The sequence below is a fragment of the Hyperolius riggenbachi genome, chromosome 5 (assembly GCF_040937935.1).
Source record: "Hyperolius riggenbachi isolate aHypRig1 chromosome 5, aHypRig1.pri, whole genome shotgun sequence".
Taxonomy (NCBI): domain Eukaryota; kingdom Metazoa; phylum Chordata; class Amphibia; order Anura; family Hyperoliidae; genus Hyperolius; species Hyperolius riggenbachi.
In genome coordinates, this window is record NC_090650.1 from 417,185,016 (window position 1) to 417,203,615 (window position 18,600).

The 18,600-nt window shown below is 43.8% G+C and overlaps 1 protein-coding gene across 1 annotated transcript in view; it reads left to right on the forward strand.

Moving 5' to 3' along the window:
- NSMCE2 (NSE2 (MMS21) homolog, SMC5-SMC6 complex SUMO ligase) overlaps positions 1-16,172 on the forward strand; it is a 305,269-nt gene extending 289,097 nt beyond the window's left edge. The window contains exons 5-7 of the mRNA XM_068238021.1: positions 2,967-3,067; positions 7,075-7,181; positions 15,770-16,172. Coding sequence (XP_068094122.1) covers positions 2,967-3,067; positions 7,075-7,181; positions 15,770-15,875 — 314 coding nt within the window. The 3' untranslated portion in view covers positions 15,876-16,172. The remainder of the gene's footprint in view (positions 1-2,966; positions 3,068-7,074; positions 7,182-15,769) is intronic.
- Positions 16,173-18,600: the final 2,428 nt, after the last annotated feature.

Consider the following 18,600-nt stretch of genomic DNA (forward strand, 5'->3'; position numbering starts at 1 on the left):
ACACTTTTTTGCAGCCTAACTGTGCTAAGGGGCCCAAAGTCCAATGAGTACCTTTAGGATTTCACAGGTCATTTTGAGACATTTGGGTTCAAGACTACTCCTCACGGTTTAGGGCCCCTAAAATGCCAGGGCAGTATAGGAACCCCACAAGTGACCCCATTTTAGAAAGAAGACACCCCAAGGTATTCTTTTAGGTGTATGATGAGTTCATAGAAGATTTTATTTTTTGTCACAAGTTAGCGGAAATTGATATGTATTGTTTTTTTTTTCACAAAGTGTCATTTTCCGCTAACTTGTGACAAAAAAAAAATCTTCTATGAACTCACCATACTCCTAACAGAATACCTTGGGGTGTCTTCTTTCTAAAATGGGGTCACTTGTGGGGTTCCTATACTGCCCTGGCATTTTAGGGGCCCTAAACCGTGAGGAGTAGTCTAGAATCCAAATGCCTCAAAATGACCTGTGAATAGGACGTTAGGCCCCTTAGCGCACCTAGGTTGCAAAAAAGTGTCACACATGTGGTATCGCCGTACTCAGAAGAAGTAGTATAATGTGTTTTGGGGTGTATTTTTATACATACCCATGCTGGGTGGGAGAAATCTCTCTGTAAATGGACAATTGTGTGTAAAAAAAATCAAATAATTGTCATTTACAGAGATATTTCTCCCACCCAGCATGGGTATGTGTAAAAATACACCCCAAAACACATTATACTACTTCTCCTGAGTACGGCGGTACCACATGTGTGGCACTTTTTTGCACCCTAAGTGCGCTAAGGGGCCCAAAGTCCAATGAGTACCTTTAGGATTTCACAGGTCATTTTGCCACATTTGGTTTCAAGACTACTCCTCACGGTTTAGGGCCCCTAAAATGCCAGGGCAGTATAGGAACCCCACAAATGACTCCATTTTAGAAAGAAGACACCCCAAGGTATTCCGTTAGGAGAATGGCGAGTTCATAGAAGATTTTATTTTTTGTCACAAGTTAGCGGAAAATGACACTTTGTGAAAAAAAACAATTACAATCAATTTCCGCTAACTTGTGACAAAAAAAAAAAATCTTCTATGAACTCACCATACATCTAACGGAATACCTTGGGGTGTCTTCTTTCTAAAATGGGGTAATTTGTGGGGTTCCTATACTGTCCTGGCATTTTAGGGGCCCTAAACCGTGAGGAGTAGTCTTGAAACGAAATGTCTCAAAATGACCTGTGAAATCCTAAAGGTACTCATTGGACTTTGGGCCCCTTAGCGCAGTTAGGGTGCAAAAAAGTGCCACACATGTGGTATCGCCGTACTCAGGAGAAGTAGTATAATGTGTTTTGGGGTGTATTTTTCCACATACCCATGCTGAGTGGGAGAAATATCTCTATAAATAGACAATTGTGTGTAAAAAAAATAAAAAAATTGTCATTTACGGAGATATTTCTCCCACCCAGCATGTGTATGTGTAAAAATACACCCCAAAACACATTATACTACTTTTCCTGAGTACGGCAATACCACATGTGTGGCACTTTTTTGCGGCCTAACTGCGCTAAGGGGCCCAAAGTCCAATGAGCATCTTTAGGCTTTACAGGGGTGCTTACAATTAGGCACCCCCCAAATGCCAGGACAGTAAACACACCCCACAAATGACCCCATTCTGGAAAGTAGACACTTCAAGGTATTCAGAGAGGAGCATAGTGAGTCCGTGGCAGATTTCATTTTTTTTTGTCGCAAGTTAGAAGAAATGGAAACTTTTTTTTTTTTTTTTTTTTGTCACAAACTGTCATTTTCCGCTAACTTGTGACAAAAAATAAAATCTTCTATGAACTCACCATGCCTCTCACTGAATACTTTGGGATGTCTTCTTTCCAAAATGGGGTCATTTGGGGGGTATTTGTACTATCCTGGAATTTTAGCCCCTCATGAAACATGACAGGTGCGCAGAAAAGTCAGAGATGCTTGAAAATGGGAAAATTCACTTTTGGCACCATAGTTTGTAAACGCTATAACTTTTACCCAATCCAATAAATATACACTGAATGTTTTTTTTTTTATCAAAGACATGTAGCAGAATAACTTTCGCGCTCAAATGTATAGGAAATTTTACTTTATTTGAAAAATGTCAGCACAGAAAGTTAAAAAAGTCATTTTTTTGACAAAATTCATGTCTTTTTTGATGAATATAATAAAAAGTAAAACTCGCAGCAGCAATCAAATAGCATCAAAAGAAAGCTGTATTAGTGACAAGAAAAGGAGGTAAAATTCATTTAGGTGGTAGGTTGTATGACCGAGCAATAAACCGTGAAAGCTGCAGTGGTCTGAATGGAGAAAAAGGCTCTGGTCCTTAAGGGGCGAAAAGACTGTGGTCCCGAAGTGGATATACACCCAGGCAATTTTCTCAGAGTTTCCAATCATTTTTATCATAATTGAGGAACAACTGAACATAGGTGTGTTGGACATTGGTCAGATTTTTGAAATGTTACAATCAGTCAGAAAATTTATTGCAATTCTTGAATTGAACAGATATTTTTTTTTTAAATTGTATGGTGTGTGGCCACCTTTAAGCTCAACACACCATACAATCTTGGTTGTACAGATTTACCAAATCTATGTAGTATAAGGGCCAACAGATTTGAAAATACCTTGAATAATTGCTTGGATAAGCTCTTATACTACATGAAAGTGTTAAGATTGAACAACCAAGATTGTATGGTGTGTGTTGAGCCTAGGCTGATGTGATGTTACTGACCCTCCCCTTTGCCTTGCAGTGGGCGTGTCCCCTGATGATGCACAGGCTCAGACTGTTGATGTTACTGACCATCCCCTTTGCCTTGCAGTGGGCTTCTCCTCTGATGATGCAGAGGCTCAGACTGTTGTGATGTTACTGACCCTCCCCTTTGCCTTGCAGTGGGCGTTTCCTCTGATGACGCAGAGGCTCAGGATCTTGTGATGTCACTGACCCTCCCCTTTGCCTTGCAGTGGGCGTGTCTTCTGATGACGCAGAGGCTCCGTTTGAAGACGAGGATGAAGAGATCGCCGTCACCCAGAGTATTGCCAACTTCACTTGTCCCATTACTCAGGTATGTTCTGCTGCTGTGTGCGCTGACGCTGGTGACTCACCACCTCCTGTTACTCACAAGAAGCATTCAAAGCAAACATGACCCAATAGCAGATAAAAGAAACAGCCTGACACAAAAAAAAGAAAAAAAACTAGAGACTTTTGTTAATTATATGGGTGTCTATATATTATAAGGGTGAAAATATGTCACAGCGCTGGTGTAGCTCAAATCTGCACAGCCAAGGATGTAATAAGCTTGCGTTCTCTCTTGTCCACACCCACTCCCCGAGTGGGCTAGACTACACTATGACTATGTCCTGTTGGAATAGGACCCTCTTGATGTGAGTGTACCCTTATGCTTCTTTATGTCTCTTTGTGAAATAAAGCGAATTCATCTTATCTACCCACTGAGAGAGATCTCTCTGATTTTTCCTTTGCACTGGGAGTGCGTATAGGTGTGGGTGTGGACAAGAGATACCGCAAGCTTATTACATCCTTGGCTGTGCAGATTTGAGCTACACCAGCGCTGTGACATATTTCCACTGCATTTCTGTGAACATAGGATCTGTCTGGTTACGGCAGCAGTTTTGGAGTAAGCCCTGGGGTGCCTCATTACTACTGTTTATATACTATAAGGGTGTCCATACATTACATGATATTGCAGCCCATTCAACCTTCCAATCTGATAATTGTATCAAATCAGAAGAGAATCAATGCCATAACTTGGCCACCGATCAATCTTTCAATAATTTCTGGATGAAAGTGGTCTAAAAGGATGATCGGGAATGGCGGAAAAATCTCGGTCGCAAGTGCTCAATCAGGTGCACAGCGGTTTGATATCGTGCTGCCTAACGTGACCCCAAGCTGGTGTTCCCTCATAGGTATAAGTGTGTGCTGCAGGCAGTGTAGACATTAGACAGGGTGCTGCAGGCAGAGTAGACATTGGACAGGGTGCTGCAGGCAGTGTAGACATTGGACAGGGTACTGCAGGCAGTGTAGACATTGGACAGGGTGCTGCAGGCAGTGTAGACATTAGACAGGGTGCTGCAGGCAGAGTAGACATTGGACAGGGTGCTGCAGGCAGAGTAGACATTGGACAGGGTGCTGCAGGCAGAGTAGACATTGGACAGCGTGCAGCAGGAAGAGTAGACATTAGACAGGGTGCTGCAGGCAGAGTAGACATTGGACAGCGTGCTGCAGGCAGAGTAAACATTAGACAGGGTGCTGCAGGCAGAGTAGACATTGGACATGGTGCTGCATGCAGAGTAGACATTGGACAGGGTGCTGCATGCAAAGTAGACATTGGACAGAGTGCTGTAGGCAGAGTAGACATTAGACAGGGTGCTGCAGGCAGAGTTGACATTGGATATGGTGCTGCATGCAGAGTAGACATTGGACAGGGTGCTGCAGGCAGAGTTGACATTGGATAGGGTGCTGCAGGCAGAGTAGACATTGGACAGGGTGCTGCAGGCAGAGTAGACATTGGACAGCGTGCTGCAGGCAGAGTAGACATTGGACAGGGTGCTGCAGGCAGTGTGGTCATTGGACAGGGTGCTGCAGGCAGTGTGGTCATTGGACAGGGTGCTGCAGGCAGAGTAGACATTGGACAGCGTGCAGCAGGAAGAGTAGACATTAGACAGGGTGCTGCAGGCAGAGTAGACATTGGACAGGGTGCTGCATGCAGAGTAGACATTGGACAGGGTGCTGCATGCAAAGTAGACATTGGACAGCGTGCTGTAGGCAGAGTAGACATTGGACAGCGTGCAGCAGGCAGAGTAGACATTGGACACAGTGCTGCAGGCAGAGTTGACATTGGATAGGGTGCTGCAGGCAGAGTAGACATTGGACAGCGTGCTGCAGGCAGAGTAGACATTTGACAGCGTGCTGCAGGCAGTGAGACATTGGACAGTGTGCTGCAGGCAGAGAAGACATTGGACAGCATGCTGCAAGCAGAGTAGACATTGGACAGCGTGCTGCAGGCAGTGTAGACATTGGACAGAGTGCTGCAGGCAGAGTAGACATTGGACACAGTGCTGCAGGCAGAATAGATATTGGACCGCGTGCTGCAGGCAGAGTAGACATTGGACAGGGTGCTGCAGGCAGTGTAGACATTGGACAGGGTGCTGCAGGCAGAGTAGACATTGGACAGGGTGCTGCAGGCAGTGTAGACATTAGACAGGGTGCTGCAGGCAGTGTAGACATTGGACAGGGTGCTGCAGGCAGAGTAGACATTGGACAGGGTGCTGCAGGCCGAGTAGACATTGGACAGGGTGCTGCAGGCAGTGTAGACATTAGACAGGGTGCTGCAGGCAGAGTAGACATTGGACAGGGTGCTGCAGGCAGAGTAGACACTGGACAGGGTGCTGCAGGCAGAGTAGACACTGGACAGTGTGCTGCAGGCAGAGTAGACACTGGACAGTGTGCTGCAGGCAGAGTAGACACTGGACAGTGTGCTGCAGGCAGAGTAGACACTGGACAGTGTGCTGCAGGCAGAGTAGACACTGGACAGTGTGCTGCAGGCAGAGTAGACACTGGACAGTGTGCTGCAGGCAGAGTAGACACTGGACAGTGTGCTGCAGGCAGAGTAGACACTGGACAGTGTGCTGCAGGCAGAGTAGACACTGGACAGTGTGCTGCAGGCAGAGTAGACACTGGACAGTGTGCTGCAGGCAGAGTAGACACTGGACAGTGTGCTGCAGGCAGAGTAGACACTGGACAGTGTGCTGCAGGCAGAGTAGACACTGGACAGGGTGCTGCAGGCAGAGTAGACACTGGACAGTGTGCTGCAGGCAGAGTAGACATTAGACAGGGTGCTGCAGGCAGAGTACTCATCTTTCAGCAGCAGAAATGTTTTTACAAAAGCTTTTTGCAGTATAAATGTAACATAATGAGCTGTTAACTGCATACACATAAAAACCCATTTAGCACATGCCATTAAACTCTAACATTATTCTTTCTATACGGGGAGAGAACAATATGGACGCATAGCTGTGTATTTATACTCTGTTCTTAGAATCGCTTTTCTCCGCTGTGGGAATTCTCATACAGCTGGCAGCTTTGCATATCACAGCTAGCTTTCATAATTATAGGAAGATATTTTATTTTTTGCTGGGTTTCTAGAAATAAATCGATGACTCATATTTGTAAGTTAGAGACCTGGAACAATCATTCTTCCAGGCACAAAACTTTTTTTTTTTTTTTCATTCTTTATAAACATGAAACAGGTGTTGCTGCTCAGCTCTGCCCTATTCTGATTGGCTGCGGGATCCATACCTAACATAACAGGCATTCTTGCTTCGCTGCAGTTTTGATGCTCGTCATCTGAGAATTGTTGTTTACCAGTTAAACAAGAAATTGAAGATTTTGTTATTGTTTTGACTCAAAGAGGCCTTGTAACGACATATAGTAGAATGCGAAAAATTATTCAGGATAACCACTTTTATGTTAAAAATCCTGGTTTCAACATAAGAAACATTTCCTATAGCTGTATACAGTATATAGGTATATTGGTACATAGCCCTGCCCTTTTACTACAAAATTCCCCCCCTCCAAGTTATCTTGGAGACCGGAGATCTTTGCTACTGGCTCTAGAACTCTCAGTAGACAAACATTCCACCGTGGTCACCTGCCATTCCACTGTGGTCACCTGTAAACACAGTACAAACTTGCTGGCCCTGTAATCTCTGCCGCCTGATGCAAATGTTTCATCTTGCCGGCCCTGCTCGCGGCTATCTGGAACTCCACTAACCAGCACATTTAATACAGAGATCATGGTATGTATACAAAGTGGAGTATAGTACTGTATAGGCTATGCCTATTTTTACCATTGAGTCTCAAGCAACCAGAAAGCACACTCATCCAGCATCAGCCGATCCCTTGTCAGTGCCGGATAACCCAGACTCTACTAGTAGTATTAATATCTGCTCATCTCCCCGACTCTCGTGTTATTCCTTATTGGTTGCCCGATCTAGTGATCCTCTTGTCAGTGTCTCCTCTAATTCTCACTGTGTGAATGTGTTTTGCCCCCAGATGGAGATGGTAGACCCGGTAAAGAACAGGGCGTGTGGTCACACGTATGAGAAGTCGGCCATCGAGAACATGATCACTCGGAACAGAGCGAAGGGGAAGGACACCAGGTGAGTTCCTCAATCTACACTTCATACCGAGAGAGGAGAGTCATCTGCTGCTTCCCTGTACCAGGGGGCCGTGTCAGGTGTTTCCCTTTTCATATGACTTCTTCTGGTCACAGCGAGGCTTTGCTGGTCTGGAATGACGTGTGCATCCTCCTGCGTATCAAGAGGGCATGCTTGTAGATCGGTAACACTCGAGGATGGAGAACAGACTCCCCAAAGTTAGGAAATAACCCTTTCCAGTCTCACATTGCCCTTTTCTTTAGCATAGTTACAATGTCAGACATAGACTTACAGGAAAAATGGCTGCTGCTAGGGGGCGCTGTTGGCGGATGAAATCCAGCAACACCATTAGCTCCTTAAAGGGAACCAGAGAGGAAGCACCCTTGTGTATTTTACCATATATATCAGTAAGAACATTAGAGAAAACACTTACCATGCTCTCTGTTTCATCCTCACTGCTAAAAGTGTCTGTTATCAGCAGTCATAAGAATCACGGACTGAGCATTCAATCTGGCTTTGCAGGGAATAATTATAGCTGAGTCATTATAGCAGAGCCACAAGGGGGCAGGCTTGGGCTTGAAAAGGCACCACAGAAGACAGACTCAGCTATAATCTTTCCGTAGCAAAGCTAGACTGAGTGCTCAGTCGGGATTCTTATCAGAGGTGATAACAGTCAGATTAAACAGAGACCAATGAAACAAAGAGCAGATTAGGTGTTTACTGTCATGTTCCCACTGATTTATAAGGTAAAATACAAGAGGGTGCCTTTTCTCTGGTTCTCTTTAAGGGCCTTTTTCAACTACTTGATTGATTTTGATTCTGATCGCAAGGTACATTAAACTAATGGAAACTGCAGCAGCAATTTCCATTAGTGCGATCCGATTGCGATGCGATTTTGGTCAAAACGCAATCCTCATCCTGCCGCGTTTTGTGTGGGATTAAGCTTTATTCTAATGAGTATAGTAGCTCAATCGCATGGTGGAAATTGAAACGCAATCGCGATCACATTTCATAGTGGAAAAGAGCCCTTAGATCAAAGTGTTAGACTTACAGAGAACCTAAAGGTGGCCACACACCATACAATTTTTTAAATATCTGTTCAATTTAAGAATTGCAATCAATTTTTCTGACTGATTGTAACATTTCAAAAATATGACCAATGTACCACACATGTATGTTCAATTTTTCCCCAATTGTGATAAAAAATGATTGTAAACTCTGACAAAATTGCTAGGGTGTGTATATTAATAAATTGACAATCCAACACACACCATACAATCTTTAGTAGAAGTTGAAGAGAAATATCTGGCATTCCGGATCTATTTAAATTGAAAAAAAACGGGAAATCCGATCGGATTTTTCAGTCGAATGAAAAAAAGCTTTCAATTTTTTCGAGAGATACGATCATTTTTATCAAATTACTGTAAAATCGGATCATTTTATTGTATCGTGTGTGGCCACCTTTAGACAATGCAGCAGATCTAACTCTCATCTGTCTTCCGGTGCACCTCCTCCCGTGTCCGGTGTCTTCTCTCCATGACGGCAGCGCTCCTCCTTGTGTCTTCTTTCCTGGGTCTCCTGTATCATGCGACAAACACTACAGACAACGTAGCATACACGTCAGACCTCTAGTGTTCGCCCACTACCGTTTGTCACATGACACTGACGCCCCGGTATAGAAGATACAGAGAGGAGCGCCGTGTCATGGAGAGAAGACAAGTGTGAAGACGCACCATCGGAGAGGTAAGTGTAACTCTGCTGACGACACCAGGGGGGGGGGGGGATTAGAATAATTACTTTCACCAAGTACAAAACGGGAGGTTATACGCAGAATTGGTTTTGGCTCATACAGGTTCTGGAAGGATGGGAGAGGATGTGACCGAGGGTTGATGACACAAGGCACAGAACATTTATATTGCGCTTTTCTCCTGGCAGACTCAAATTGCCAGGGCTACAGCCACTAGGGTGCGCTCTATAGGCAGTAGCAGTGTTAAGGAGTCTTGCCCGAGGTCTCCTTACTGAATAGGTGCTGGCTGGAAGAGCCGAGATTCAAACACTTCTCTCCTGTGTCAGAGGCCTTAAAGGATACCCGAAGTGACATGTGACATGATGAGATAAACATGGGTATGTACAGTGCCTAGCACACAAATAACTATGCTGTGTTCGTTTTTTTTTTTTTTTTCTCTGCCTGAAAGCGTTAAATATCAGGTATGTAAGTGGCTGACTCAGACAGGAAGTGACTACAGTGTGACCCTCACTGATAAGAAATTCCCCTTTTGATCTCTTTCTTGCTCTCAGAAGCCATTTTCTGCTAGGAAAGTGTTTTATAGTTGGAATTTCTTATCAGTGAGGGTCACACTGCAGTCACTTCCTGTCTGAGCCAGGACTGAGTCAGCCACTTACATACCTGATATTTAACTCTTTCAGGCAGAGAAAGAAAAAAAGGAACACAGCATAGTTATTTGTGTGCTAGGCACTGTACATACCCATTACAACTAAGAAAGAATAGAGCGCGCCATAGTGTATTAAACGTTTTCAGGGTATTTTATTGACACATAAAAGTTCTACTCACAAACATAGGAGTTAAAATCGCATGTCAGCGGGATGCCAGCCGCTTCCCTCAGTGGTGGAGGATGACGCGCTGTGGCCAGCAGCGCGGATACCGATGTCCTGGGCTCCGTTTCGCTCCGTTTCGCTGGGGAGTGGGCGTGGCTGGGTCAGTAAGCGTGTGACGTCATGACGCGTTTCGGCGCACGGCGCCTTCGTCAGATGACGTCTACACGCTGTGCTAGGCTTACTTGTAGTGTTTCCTTGTGTAGTCGCCATGGCGACTGTGGGAAACTCAAAACAACTTTATTGAGCACACATTGTGGGGCATCAAAGCTTGGAGGGGAGGCGTGTGTATAGGTGCATTAGTCAGCACGTCATCCTCCATAGCTGTAAGTAGATTCTCGCTTGAATGGACATAAATAGATTACAAAAGAGACCTTATTATAAAAAATTAGATGAAACAGCAATATTAAATATATACATTAATGTTTAAAAACCTGTGCCAACATAAATGGCTAATATTTATATCTCCAATCAGTATTTTCTTATGCGCTGCACATAAGGAGCGGATATTCATTACAGCTAATAACTGTGCAGCTGGCAATTAGTTGTTTACAATCCACCACTAACCTTCAACAATAGGCACCATTGGGTACATGTACTCTAGTCAATGACAGTACATATACAAAACATCATAGAGATTAGATGATCGCTGATCGATACATAAAATTGCTTAAAAGTTACATAAAAATTACATAAAACATACATAAAAAATACTTATAAACCATGATAGTATAAAGAACGCCCCCAATGCACTGAAATTCTCTGGGGCTGGATGGGTGATTTATGCTCATGGGTTATTACACCCCACATTCAGGGGTTGTACAAATATGTACACTTATATATGTGTACATGACTTTTCAAGGTCATTGTGCACATAGAGTCTCTGCGGTAACAGGGGGATTTTGGAGGGATAGGGTGGGGATGGGTGGGCCCTGGGAACGAGGAAGGGGGAGGAAAGGGAGGAAGGGGGGGGGGGGGGAGGGAAAATGACCTGGGGGGGATCAAGAGGAAAAAGTGGGGGGGGGGGGGGAAAGGGGTCTGTGGCAATTGGTACGTCCTGTATGGGCGCTTGGTGGCCCATGGCCAGGAGATTAGGGCCTGTGGGAGAGTTATAGATTAACTCTTGGGCAATGTTTGACAAAAGATGCCCATGGGGGATGGAACCAACGGTCTCCCAATAAAGAGATTCCCTTGTACCCCCTATAGGGGGGGAAAAAATGAAAATGAAATTTCAACCTGCTATGGACATTGCCTATTGTACAATATACTTACCACCCTCATCTAGTGTATAGTTCTGCTAATTTGGGGAGTGCTGAAGAAGAGAAAGAGAGAAAGGGAGAGGGGGAGGGAATCAAATTAGTATACATAGAAATAAACAGCTGCAGTCAATCAGATTGAACAATTAGTCAATATATTACAAACATTGGTATATCATAGGTACGTTGATATCTCAAGGCCTTCATTGAGACCCTTGGGGCTAAGGGTATCCAGTTTGAAAATCCAAAAGGTTTCCCTCTCACAGAGCCTTCTGAATCTCTGTCCTTGTAGTAGGGATCTGGGGATCATCTCTAGACCTAAAATCTTGAGTGTGTCAACCGTACTGTTGTGATGTTCCTTAAAGTGGCGTGGGACACTATGTTTCTCTACCTCATCCAGTATGTTCCTTTTGTGTTCACCCAATCTTTGTCTGAGGGGTCTGGTCGTTCTACCCACATAAAATTTTGGACACCCACAGGTCAGAAGATACACAACATAGTCGCTCCCACAGTTTATAAAGTCTTGTAGTTTATGCACATGTTTATTTCCATCTGTTATCTCAGTGGCCCTATGGCTGATGAATGGACAACACCCACATCTTTTGACATTGCATCTGTACGTGCCTTTCAAAGAAGGGAACATACTAGCTGGTTTCATAACTCTCCTCTTGACGTTACTCGGAGCTATGGTATTCTTTAAGGACATAGCTTTTTTAAAAATGACTGCTGGATGTTCTGGGATTATATCTCTTAGTATAGGATCTTGCTTCAGAATGGGCCAATTTTGAACTACTATATTTTTTATTTGGTTTGAGGCTTCTGTATACCTAGTGATGAAGGATAAGTCAGAATGTTTATTATTATCAGTTCCAAGATTTTCCTTAGGTTCTGGCCTAACTTTATATTCATCAAATATGTTCTTAATATGTTCAGACTTGTGGCCTTTTTCGATAAACTTTTTGGAGAGTATCTTGCCCTGTTCGATATAATCCTTGTCTGAAGTACAGTTGCGTCTAAGCCTGCAGAATTGACTTTTTGGGATATTCTGAATCCATTTTCTATTGTGGCAGCTAGACGCATGTAGGTATGAATTGCCTGCCGTGGGTTTAAAGTGTGTTTTTGAACATATCAAGCCCTCATCATTAGCACATAATTCTAGATCCAAGAAAACCAGACTGTCACTGGACAAGACATGTGTGAAGCTCAGCCCGAAGTTATTATTATTACAGTAGGCCAGAAATTCATCAAACTTTTGAGCACTGCCATCCCAGATAAGCAAGATGTCATCGATGTATCTTGTGTAGAACACCAAATGTTTGCTGAATGGATTACAAGACCAAATCTGTAGACTTTCCCAATAGGCCATGTACAGGTTGGCGAAACTAGGGGCGAATCCTGCCCCCATCGATGTTCCGCAGATCTGCAAATACAGCTTATTCATGAAACTAAAATAGTTATGTGAGAGAGCGAATTGCAGTAAATCTAAGATGAATTGGCCTTGTGAAATTGGGAGTGAGCAGTCCTGTGTGAGGAAATACTGTACCGCCTCTAACCCTTTTTCATGAGGGATACTAGTATAAAGTGATGTAACATCTAGTGAGGCCCAGAGGTAATTTTTGTCCCACCTATAGTGTTGTAACATGTCCATCACATGCAGGGAATCACGGGTGTAGGATTGCGACTCCAAGACCAGAGGTTGCAAGAAATAGTCCACATAGGAGGATATGTTTGATACCAACCCCTCCATTCCAGCCACAATAGGTCTTCCTGGAGGTTGGGTCATACTTTTGTGAATCTTTGGAATGTGGTAGAAATATGGGACAGATGGATGATTGGGGATTAGAAACCTTTTCTCATGTTCATTGACAATGTTATTCATATAGGCCTTATTCACCAATTGTTGTAACTCATCCCTATAAGTAGTGGTAGGATCTGCGGGAAGCAGTCTGTATGTTGAAACATCTGTCAAAAGTCTTAATCCTTCATTCACATAATCCTCAAAGTTCAACACAACAGTCCCTCCCCCTTTGTCGGCCTGTCTAATCACAATGTCCTTATTTTCCGTGAGTTGCTTTAGGGCTTTCTTCTCTACAATACTCAAATTGTGTTTGTTTTGTGACCCTTCTTTACATAAATTTTTAAATTGGTCTAGAACTACTTGGTAGTAAGTATTGACGTACTGGCCCTTGGAGTGGGAGGGATAGAATACTGACTGTGGTCTGAAACTGGTGTGTTTCACATTGGCAGTAGGCACATATTGTAACCAATCATCTTCTATTCCAAACAGGGTATCACTGCTGTCCATTGGTGCCCTCTGTTCGCTGATGGTGTCCGAATGCTCACTTATTAGAGTCTCCCCTGTGTTTCTGAATGGTGTGATGGCGGATTGTGCTCCTTCTTTTTTAGACGCAAAAAAGCGTTTGAGGGTTACTGACCTAATGAACCTATGTAGGTCTTTGTAAAGTTGGAATTCATCGGGCCTGGCTGAAGGGGCAAAATTCAGCCCTTTTCTTAAGAGTGATTCTTCATCAGAGGTCAAGACATGGGAAGACAGATTAAATATCTTTATAGTGGACTGACAGCTGTTAAGGATTCTACGTTTTTCCTTTCTTTTCTGCATGGCTCTCCCTCCTCTACACCCCCTTCTACCTCTTCTAATCCTCTTTTTCTCAAACTCCCTTGGGTTAGAGGGGGTCCCGATACTAAAAAATGATGATGGTCCTGGCCAGGGTCCCTTACCCCTCCCTCTGGGCTTATGGCTCTCAGGAAGGACCCTTTAATGGTTGAGAGCTGGGCTCCTTGTTCATGAGCACCTGGTTCTATGTTTTCTATCGGGTCGCTAATGTCAGCTTCAGCTCTGGGTAGTGGGGGCGGACTTTGTTCACGTCTCTTCGGGATAGCACCCTCTCTCTCTCCCCTCATTCTCTCTCTAAACCGTTCTAGGTACCCAGATACCGTATGGTTAGTGTTCCTGAGGGGTTCATTGTTTTTAGGGAACCTCTGGGGGGCAGGTGATCTGCCACGGTCTCCCTTGATTTTGGGGAACTTCTGGGGGGTGAATGCTCTACCTGAGCCTCCTTTAGTCCTGGGAGGTCTTTGGGGGGTGCATGGTCTGACGGGGCCTCCATTATTTTTCTTTTTTCCTGGATGCAAGTCTTTGATCCTATCCTTAGCCTCTATGTTCTCCCACAGGCCCTAATCTCCTGGCCATGGGCCACCAAGCGCCCATACAGGACGTACCAATTGCCACAGACCCCTTCCCCCCCCCCCCCCCCCCCCCCCACTTTTTCCTCTTGATCCCCCCCAGGTCATTTTCCCTCCCCCCCCCCCCCCTTCCTCCCTTTCCTCCCCCTTCCTCGTTCCCAGGGCCCACCCATCCCCACCCTATCCCTCCAAAATCCCCCTGTTACCGCAGAGACTCTATGTGCACAATGACCTTGAAAAGTCATGTACACATATATAAGTGTACATTTACATACGTTCTTTATACTATCATGGTTTATAAGTATTTTTTATGTATGTTTTATGTAATTTTTATGTAACTTTTAAGCAATTTTATGTATCGATCAGCGATCATCTAATCTCTATGATGTTTTGTATATGTACTGTCATTGACTAGAGTACATGTACCCAATGGTGCCTATTGTTGAAGGTTAGTGGTGGATTGTAAACAACTAATTGCCAGCTGCACAGTTATTAGCTGTAATGAATATCCGCTCCTTATGTGCAGCGCATAAGAAAATACTGATTGGAGATATAAATATTAGCCATTTATGTTGGCACAGGTTTTTAAACATTAATGTATATATTTAATATTGCTGTTTCATCTAATTTTTTATAATAAGGTCTCTTTTGTAATCTATTATGTCCATTCAAGCGAGAATCTACTTACAGCTATGGAGGATGACGTGCTGACTAATGCACCTATACACACGCCTCCCCTCCAAGCTTTGATGCCCCACAATGTGTGCTCAATAAAGTTGTTTTGAGTTTCCCACAGTCGCCATGGCGACTACACAAGGAAACACTACAAGTAAGCCTAGCACAGCGTGTAGACGTCATCTGACGAAGGCGCCGTGCGCCGAAACGCGTCATGACGTCACACGCTTACTGACCCAGCCACGCCCACTCCCCAGCGAAACGGAGCGAAACGGAGCCCAGGACATCGGTATCCGCGCTGCTGGCCACAGCGCGTCATCCTCCACCACTGAGGGAAGCGGCTGGCATCCCGCTGACATGCGATTTTAACTCCTATGTTTGTGAGTAGAACTTTTATGTGTCAATAAAATACCCTGAAAACGTTTAATGCACTATGGCGCGCTCTATTCTTTCTTAGTTGTTTTGCCAATCCCCCTATCTGGAGCGCTGCAGTGTGGAAACCTTAAAGGGGAACCATCTGTGACAGTGTGACCTCTTGGCTGGAGCGCAGGATAACTTCGTGTGTTTGTGACTGTACATACCCATGTCTATCTCATCATGTCACATGTCACTTCGGGTATCCTTTAACCATTACATTATCCAACGATGCCTCTGCTGTCCTGGCACTACTGTGAAGAGTCCTGCTCTCTGCCGTGAGATTCATTATTATTGTGCATTTTCCACCTTCCGGAATATAAATAACCTGACAGAAACCGAAAGTCCACCCAGCAAGGTGACTTCCTGCTACTCTCAGCAGCACCAGACATACTGTACACTGTGGTCTGCCTCTTCCTGTCTCCGCAGGTGTCCGAAAATCGGTTGTGAGAACATCATAAAGGCACCAGACCTGGTTGTAGACACGGCCCTAAAGAGAGCCATCGACGTCCACCATAAAAAGCAAAGCCACTGAGAAGCCCGGACCCCCCTATCACTGGAGAACGGCAGTGTGGCTCCGATTCAACCATCCCCCTAGTTGTATCAGATATTTAAGTTGTTTTTGAATACCTGATTGTCCTTGGTTTGCAGCCTGCTTTACGATTTTGCTAAAACTGCCATTTACTGCAGTGTAAAAACTGTGAACTTTCTGAAGGGATAACTGCATCTCATACTGTGTTCAATTGCATGGTCAGTTTATTAGATTTTTTCTTTCTACCTCTGTTTCCCTTCCAAACTGCATAGGACAAATAAAGTCTATTTGAGGTAAAAATAGTTTGTTTCCATACTTTGAAATCACAATGTGCATATTTTTTTTTTTCGGTTTTCAAATGACTTATCCCAGGCACAGCAGATAAGAGGCAGAGGAAGTGGTTTAGGCAAGAGATAATACTTGGAAATTAAACTTTCAGTGCACCTCTCTGACCTGATGTTTTTGAAAGGAGAATAGGTGTCGGGCAAGGGGCGAGAGTACACTCATACACCAACTTTAAAGTTAAAAATCTAAAAAGGACTGGAACACTATCTGGAACATTAAAATCTAAGGACTGGAACACTATCAATACCCAAGTGTTCTAAAATGACAATGTACAAATAACATCTATGTAGCTGTGTAAACATTTTCCTACTTTTCATGTTAAATATCAGAGGCAAAAGCTTTAATTCATTCTGTGTAGATTTTAGCTATATTGAGACAAATCATTCTCAGAAGGGGTGTCTGCTGCAATGCACAGCCAGTGTTGTTCGCATATCAGACTACAGAGTATTTTGCCCTGAAAGCAAAACCAAGTATGAAAAGCTGTGGTGTCACAGAAAATTACAAATGTTTAAAACAAGTTACATTTCCTCTGCTCTCCTGCAGACAGCTGAAGAGCAGGCAGCTTCTGAGAGCTTTCTCTCACACACACAGTTACACACAGAGTTAACAAGAGTTAACAGATGCACTGTGAGGGAATTCTCTCAAACTCGGTAAAAAACACGTTAATCGATAGTGTCAACAGCATGGTGGTCTATTGGATTACACTCTAAACTTATACTCTCTACTATGTTAAGTGCTGCAGAAGATGTCTGTGATGTATAATAGAAATGATTAGAGGAGGGGCAATAGACTGTGACTATGGTAGGGATTAGATTGTGAGCTCCTCTGATGACAGTCAGTGACATAACTTATGTCCTCTGCAAAGTGCTGCGGAAGTTACCGTATATAAATACATAATAATATTATGTTAGGACATTAGACTACAACTATGGTAGGATTAGATTGTTACCTCCTCTGAGGACAGTCAGTGATCTGACTATGTACTCTGTAAAGTGCTGCAGAAGATGGCAGTGCTATATAAATGCATAATAATAATATAGTATACAGTAATATAGTAGGACATTAGACTATGGCTATAGTAGGATTAGATTGTGCGCTGCTCTGAGGACAGTTAATGACATGACTATGTTCTCTGTAAAGTGCTGCAGAAGATGTCAGTCCTATATACTGTAAATACATAATAATAATATGATAGAACATTAGACGAGGACTATGGTAGGATTAGATTGTGAGCTCCTCTGAGGACAGTCAGTGACATGACTATGTTCTCTGTAAAGTGCTGCAAAAGATGCCAGTGATAGAAATACATATTAATAATATGGTAGGACATTAGACTATGGTAGGGTAAATTGTGAGCTCCTTAATCTGAGGACAGTAAGTGACATGACTATGTACTCTGTAAAGTGCTGCAGAAGATGTCAGTGCTATATACAGTGGTTTGCAAAATTATTTGGCCCCCTTGAAGTTTCCATATTTTGTCACATTACTGCCACAAACATGAATCAATTTTATTGGAATTCCACATGAAAGACCAACACAAAGTGGTGTACATGTGAGAAGTGGAACGAAAATCCTACATGATTCAAAACATTTTTTTTAAAAAACATAACTGCAAAGTGGGGTGTGCGTAATTATTCGGCCCCGTGAGTCAATACTTTGTAGAACCACCTTTTGCTGCAATTACAGCTGCCAGTCTTTTAGGGTATGTCTCTACCAGCTTTGCACTTCTAGAGACTGAAATCCTTGCCCATTCTTCTTTGCAAAACAGTTCCAGCTCAGTCAGATTAGATGGACAGCGTTTGTGAACAGCAGTTTTCAGATCTTGCCACAGATTCTCGATTGGATTTAGATCTGGACTTTGACTGGATATGTTTAGTTTTAAACCATTCCATTGTTGCCCTGGCTTTATGTTTAGGGTCATTGTCCTGCTGGAAGGTGAACCTCCGCCCCAGTCTCAAGTCTTTTGCAGACTCCAAGAGGTTTTCTTCCTGCCCTGATTGCCCTGTATTTGGCTCCATCCATCTTCCCATCAACTCTGACCAGCTTCCCTGTCCCTGCTGAAGAGAAGCACCCCCCGAGCATGATGCTGCCACCACCATATTTGACAGTGGGGATGGTGTGTTCAGAGTGATGTGCAGTGTTAGTTTTCCGCCACACATAGCGTTTTGCATTTTGGCCAAAAAGTTCCTTTTTTGTCTCATCTGACCAGAGCACCTTCTTCCACATGTTTACTGTGTCGCCCACATGGCTTGTGGCAAACTGCAAACGGGACTTCTTATGCTTTTCTGTTAACAATGGCTTTCTTCTTGCCATTCTTTCATAAAGGCCAACTTTGTACAGTGCACGACTAATAGTTGTCCTATGGATAGATTCCCCCACCTGA